The sequence below is a fragment of the Quercus robur genome, chromosome 2 (genome assembly GCF_932294415.1).
Source record: "Quercus robur chromosome 2, dhQueRobu3.1, whole genome shotgun sequence".
Classification (NCBI taxonomy): Eukaryota; Viridiplantae; Streptophyta; class Magnoliopsida; order Fagales; family Fagaceae; genus Quercus; species Quercus robur.
The window spans coordinates 80,259,650-80,266,381 of record NC_065535.1 but is presented as its reverse complement, the minus strand read 5'-3'; the positions used below and the strand labels follow the sequence as shown (position 1 = coordinate 80,266,381).

The 6,732-nt window shown below is 38.3% G+C and overlaps 2 protein-coding genes across 2 annotated transcripts; both read right to left on the bottom strand.

The window, feature by feature from the left end:
- Positions 1-306: 306 nt before the first annotated feature.
- On the bottom strand, positions 307-1,763 carry LOC126715246 (endochitinase A). The gene has a single exon (XM_050415757.1). It carries the CDS (start codon positions 1,475-1,477, stop codon positions 602-604), a length of 876 nt encoding a protein of 291 aa, XP_050271714.1. The 5' UTR covers positions 1,478-1,763; the 3' UTR covers positions 307-601.
- Positions 1,764-1,905: 142 nt separating this feature from the next.
- On the bottom strand, positions 1,906-6,732 carry LOC126715245 (uncharacterized). Its single transcript, XM_050415756.1, has 6 exons — positions 6,469-6,732; positions 6,184-6,316; positions 5,706-5,809; positions 4,272-4,416; positions 4,053-4,193; positions 1,906-3,792 (listed from the first exon to the last, which is right to left on the bottom strand). Exons 1-6 carry the CDS (start codon positions 6,507-6,509, stop codon positions 2,353-2,355), a joined length of 2,004 nt encoding a protein of 667 aa, XP_050271713.1. The 5' UTR covers positions 6,510-6,732; the 3' UTR covers positions 1,906-2,352.

The window sequence follows — 6,732 nt, the reverse complement described above, 5'->3', positions numbered from 1 at the left end:
AAACTGAAGCTTCTTGCCTTGTCTCAAAGCTTATGGTCATAGGGCCCAGCAAAACCAACACGACTCGTCCTTATCAAAAGTGGACAAAAGACCTCGCGGGTGACAGATTTCGTTTGTTTTTTAGGTTCAATACATTGAAATCAACACCCAAGGTCACTCAGTAATTTTTTTAATCTTTTTCATCCCTCTTTCTTTGCCCATTAGTCCATCTCATCACAGTTCACATGCATTCTCAGTTTCTCATACTCCCAGAAGAAAAACAATGGTTTCTTTTCAACTACACCAGTAGATATGAACAGAAACAACTTTCCAAAAACACCCACACAAGCAAATGAAAACAAAAAAGCATTTCTGCAACGTACGTACTGGTGGAAAAAGAAAGATAAAGAAAATTAGATGGCCTTGGCGTGGCTTGCCTTGGGTGCCGTGGCCACGCATGCAGAGAAAAAGTTTCTTTCTTACCCTCTACTGTGTCTTTTTCTCTGCTACCAACTTCCATTTCCATTACTATATTCACATCAAACCCAAATTTCAAGGTTAACAAAAAAGCAAAAAAAAAAAAAACAAAGCCCCCCAGTCTGGTTATGCCTTTGACAATGCATCACCATGAAGGAGAGGTACAAGGAGAACCTGATGATGATGAAGAATGGCCATTGTTACTATTAGACTCACTACCTGAAGTACCTAAAGATCTGGCATTTTTAAGGGAGACAGAGCAAGCTTCAGCTGGGAGCTTCTTCATTGGAGTCAAAGGAGGTGTGGTTGGGCTTGAGGGACTACATGGAGATGTCTGAGCAACCTCATCATCACCTGAAGAACCACTCATTTCTAACCGTGAAGGCGATGTGTCTGGTGTTTCAAATGGTGTATCCACGCTGCTTGGCCTAGCATCATTGTCATATATGGGGTTAGAAATGTACATAAAATGCTCCCCAGAACCACCAGCTTTGTCATTACAAGTAGTGTCACCACCACCTTGAATATGGACTTCTTGAATTGGCTTTGGTGTGGTTATATGAATGAAAGGAGTTGGTGGGGAAGAAGAAGCAGATAATAGTCCAATTTGACGAGGGCTTGTGTTGGTCTCTTGGGTTTGGAGTACATCAATGATATGATGAAGCTTGGAATGCTGCTTCTTTGATTCTGCATTGTCTTCTTTGGTAGAGAATGCAGGGAAGAGGAGGCTTCTTGGGGCATGGAGAACCCCTTGGGAATAGAAGCTACGAAGAGGGGGAGGAGATGACTGGTTTTGGGGCTGTGAGGGCTCTGAAGAGGGAGTGCTGGTGGTTGTGGGGACAGTGGCAATGGCAGTAGTGGTGGTGGCGGTTTCAGAGTTGGTGTCTCTGAGCTGACGCCGGCGGAGTAAGAGAGAACAGTAGAGCTCAGCTAGTAGCACCAAGATTAGGCCTACCACTATGGCAAGGCTCACTACCATTACCAAGGTTGCCCCCATAATCACCTTGGATGTCCCCCTCATCTCTCTCTCTCTCTCTCTGTGGTGGAGTATGGGGCAGTAAAAGGTGCACTGTTTTATATACGGGAGGGGTAAGAAGCTTTTTGGCGGGAACCGATCGTTTACCTTTGACAAGGAAAGAGAATGGGTAGCGAATCTTCAGAGGGCATTGGACCTGGGGAATGTTAAAATGACTTTTGTTCTGAGCTCTGGGTTTTACTTTTACTGACATTCGAGGTCATATATGTCATTTTGTATTTATTTACTTTATTATAGTACTGCACCTACCGTCATCGCATTCTCTGCGCAAAAAATGACAACCACAACTTAACCTAAAATATCGAGGCATAAATTCTCACTTCCTCATACTCAAAACCTCTTTCCCTAGCTCTCCACACTCCACAGAAAATTGCAATGACCATGAATAGATATTCTTTTGAAGAGTTATTCAATAAAAACTAAAAGCAACAACTAAAACTGTAGTCAATTACCACGAAAAGTGTTCATCTTTGACAGTGGAACTCTAATACCCCTTGTTTTATTGTTCAAAGAACAATACAATATGCAATCTCACTCTTTAAATTCTATATATGGAACCCTTTATCAATTAAAGCTACATGCATTGTTACAACTCTCACAACCAATGGGCCTGGGAACTGTATTGAAATTTAGAATATAACCTTTAGATGTCATTCTCCATGGATTGAAGAAAATAGTAATGCCAGCCCTAGACACATGTAGAGCCATACCAAACGCAGACAATGCAAGTGTAAGTCAAGCTATTTGTAATGAGAGTAAACCATGCTAATTTTCTTCCAAAACAGTGATCCACTCAGGCAAACAAATGCAAGAAGTTTAGAATGGTTGCAATCATACTCGTAACTGATTGCTCAAGCCTTTTAACTTCCTCTCATGGCCGCAAACTTGGCAGCCAAATCTTCATAGTTTGGCAACTTAGGATGCACATGCCGAGCTGGATTTGACCTATCTGGCTGAAAAGAAGCAGCACGGGAAAAAACTTTGGTTGCCTCTGATGGACCTGTATGTTTATGAGGAAGAGAAACTGACCGGGCTGGAGAAGGAATAACCTCTGACTTCTCCTCAGTCCCATCTTTGCTATTCTGTGGGAATCCATCTGCATTATTGCCCATGTGATGTGCATAATGAGGTTTAGACTTTCTTCTCATCCTCCCTGGTTCATAGGACGATGGTTTCTTGCTATACTGCATCAGCAATTTATCCAATATCCTTTCTTCTGCCTCATTCTGATAGTGCTCATCATCAAACAAAATTTGCAAGCCACGTCTCGAGTCATCCCTTCTCCTGCTTCTTGATTTTCTTGTAACAACTCCTGCATCTTCAAAGTAGCCAGCATCATCGTGATGGGAATGTGATTTTAAGTGTCTCCTCCTGGATGATTTTGATTTTGGTAAGGGGTTACCAGTTGTATTATCCTGATAAAGATCTTTCTCTTGACCATGATCACTCACACTTGCAGATCTGACAACCTGCCTCTCATAGTCAGAATAATCAGAACCTGATTGGATCCTTCCTGAAGTATTACCAGCATTGCCTCTCTTGTGCATTGAATGGTCTACAAGGGCATCATTGTCCAAACTAGACAATGAGGATCCTGAATCGAACCCAGATCTGCTAGCCTTTGTTTTAACATTGGACTTAACATAAGGAGGAGGGATGCCGCTATTGTGATAGGGCTTCACCTTATTTATTTCATTCCGTTCAACTTTCCTCACTGAGCTTGTATCATCAAGTAGACCCGCATGATTATTACCTGCAAATGGTTCTTTAACATTGCTCTTCGACTGCAGTCCAGCACAGCTAGAAGTAATTTCTGGCTTTCCTTTAAGTAATGATCCTGGGTAGTCTCTTTCAAGGGCAGTATTCTCCCTACCATTAAGCAAACAGGATCCACCATCAATGCATTCTAGTCTTTTCCCCCGAGATGAACTGCTAGATCTAACGGACTTTGGGGTGGCATCTCCCATCCAATTACGTTCTTCATGCTTGTCATCAGCAATCTCCTGCCTTCCTTCGAATGGCATGTCATGACCATCCTTTTTCAGGATAGTTTCTTCTCTGCCATTGAGTGCCTTGTATCCCTTGCCAGAGAGTTCACGTCTAGATGGAAGGTCTAGTTCTTCTCTTTTTGATAAACTACCCTCTTTGCCATTGCATAATTTATGCCCATCATAATTAAGGTCAAGTCTTTCTTTATATAAAAAATCATCCTTCTCTCCTCTTGAGACTGTCTTCATACCACTGGATGATTTGGTTTTTTCATCAACGACATTGAAAGACCCATAAGTTTTAGGTTGGTTCTGCAGTCAGTCACAGAAATTGCAGGTAAATTCAAGATAGTGGAAGATATTTTATGTAGAACTAGAACATGAATCACAGAAAAAATTTAAAAACTTATTTTAGGAATTATTTTTAGGGAAAAAAAAACAAGTAGGCAAAACAACATTTGTTGAGTGTATGAAAGATGTCCCAAAAATCTTAACAATCCCAAGATCTGCTTGCCATTTCTATTGTCAGTAAAACCATTGAACGAAGAACAATAGAACAAAAAAGGGCATACCTGTACATATGTGGGGGGTTTAGACATCCTCTTTTCAAAAGCCCCAGCATCCCACTTTATTGAAAACTCCCGTGCTATATCTTGCATTAACTTAACTTTCTTCTCCAATGTAGTTGGCTTTGAAGTTAAATGTGTTACAAACTATAAATGAAATTTAACTGATTAGTAATATAACAGTTATGAACTTGTACCATTAAAAGTGAGTTCACAAAGCATTACCTCTTGATTCACAAATAATTCCAGGGAATTCCCATATCTCTCTTGAAACATTTGCCTGAGATCACGTAATTCTGGCAAATCTGAAAATCTTGCAGCAGCAAACATCAGGGATGACACAGCTTCCCTACATTCCTCAGGGCATTCACTGCAAAGAAGATGAAGCAAGAGAAATGTCAAGCAAAGAAAATTTGATAGAAAAGTATAGTCAAAACAGTGCAGTTCAGAACAAGTATCAAGACATAATTGCCTAAGGTCAAATGAAGAAAACTCTATGATGCAGGAAGAGAAAAATGTATATTTTTAAATTTTTAGTTTTATTTCTTTTTAGAGTTAATTTTTATTTTTATTGGTCAATTGTATTTTATTTTTGGGTCCTAGTATTAATTTAGGTTTATTATTATTTTATTTAAAGTCAGGATTAGTTTTGTAATTCAATAAGTAGGGTTCCCGACATCAATTAGAATTAGGGTTTAGTATTCCTACATTCTATCCTTTATTTTTCTGTTCTTTAATTTTATTGATGCAAAGTCCTGGTTTGTCCTGTGTCACTCTAACTCCATTTCATTGGCCCTTCAAGACCAAGCCCTCAGGTAGGAAAGCAGAACTTGCACCATAAAATGAACTTCTGGTGGAACAGGACCCAACAAAAATGTATCAATGCCAAACTCATCATAAGAAGAGACACACCAGCTCATAAAATAATACACATTAGGCTTTATCCAAATCAATAAGCCTCAATCTAATGGTACATACATATCCAATTTGAATGGTATAAGAGGTCATCTATGATGGCCAATAGTTACATGATAAGCCCACATTGCATGATTGTAAGAAGCTTGGACACGGACACAACATGACAAAACAAGGCAACACAACAATTCTTGAAAAATTATGACACTATACCATGGGGATACAACAATTGATTAATTAATACATATTTTTAGGTGCATTTTATTTATGTATAGGCATATTTATGTTTATTTTTAGGTTTTGAAAATAACAACACCTATCAAAATCTTTAGAAACATATCTAAAACTAAAGGATTTAAAAAAATAAAAATAAACAAATATTGTTTCCTCACAACACACTGACACACATGTAGGAGTGTCCTTGGCATGTCCGTGCTTCTTAGGTAGAAAAATGAGCTCCATAGATGACCACATAATAATTAAGTTTAATGGTACAAAAATGGCATATATTAGCATATGAGGTGGATTTTCCAGCCAATATGGTGCACTAAAGATAATAGGGCTATAAATTTAGAGCAGGCTGCGCTAAATGTGTGGTTGTTGTATCACATTCAACCGTGCAAATATAGACTTATCGTATATCTAGCTTATAACATAGGTTTTATCCCGAAACTTTGGATGAAAATTAAAGGGCCGCAAACAATTCATCTAAAGCCATAACAATAAGGCAATTCAAATTCAAACCTCTGTTTTTCCATTATGGAAAGATGCTTCAATACGAAATCACACGAGTGCTCAACGAAATCATAACATGATGAAAGCATCAATTCCGCTAGAAGTCCATCAGCCTGTTTCACACCACCATGCAATAAACAATAACCCTTCTTTGAGTACAAGCCACTCAACACAAAACAAATTAAATTTGTAAAGAAATACTACAACCTTTGAAGCACAGAAAAACATACTTAGATTCCAACCAAGTGTAAAGATTCTTCTTTCAAAATTTTTTTTTTAAAGAAATGATTTTGTTATCTATAAAATTTGAAATTTAGGATTTTTATTTTTCTCTATCTCTGATAATGAACTCAAAATTCAAAATTTTGAATTCTTCTTTCTCCAAAAATTTTCTCAGCAACCAAACAAAAAAGAAAAACTCAATCGACTCTGAGATCAAATCAGATGAGCATAAATGTAAAGCTAAAAAGAACAAGCGAGCAATTACTCTTCCATAAGCATTGATATCGAGGCCATTCGCAAGCAAATCAGCCACATCTTTCTTCAAAAACTTCTCAGTCGCCTTTCTCTTCCTCCGTATCACATCGATCCGAGTCTTCGTCAGTTTAATCAACGACTTACTACAACCACATCAAAATTTAAAAAGTTAAGAACACAAAATTGAAATCCAAATCCAAATCCAAAATCCTTATACATTTATATATAATAGAGAGAAGGAAAAAAAAAAAAAAACTGAGTGAAAATTTTGTTAAAAGGAAAAAAAAAAAAAAACCATTTGGAGGCAAAGCCTCGGCCGAGAAGTCCGTCCAACATTGTTGTCGATCTCGTACTCGCTTCGGCTCAGTAAACGATTCGACTCAGTGAGTAAGATCCACCATTAACGAAATGCTCTTCGTAGTGAACAGGTTAAGAAAAGAGAGAGAGCGATAAGCCCAAAATGCGTCAAAGCGCTTTTTTAAAAAAACTCCGCCTCTCACACACACTCACTCACCCACTCTCTCAACTGAGAACGGACTTTTTCATACTTACCGATAAT

Excerpts from the sequence above, each read along its gene's own strand:
- LOC126715246 (XM_050415757.1), bottom strand. The coding sequence starts at position 1,477 with ATGAGGGGGACATCCAAGGTGATTATGGGGGCAACCTTGGTAATGGTA.
- LOC126715245 (XM_050415756.1), bottom strand. The coding sequence starts at position 6,509 with ATGTTGGACGGACTTCTCGGCCGAGGCTTTGCCTCCAAATG. Across the intron at positions 5,810-6,183 it reads ATATCAATGCTTATGGAAGA|GCTGATGGACTTCTAGCGGA; the intron begins GTAATTGCTCGC and ends GGTGTGAAACAG. Across the intron at positions 4,417-5,705 it reads TCCATAATGGAAAAACAGAG|TGAATGCCCTGAGGAATGTA; the intron begins GTTTGAATTTGA and ends TCTTCTTTGCAG.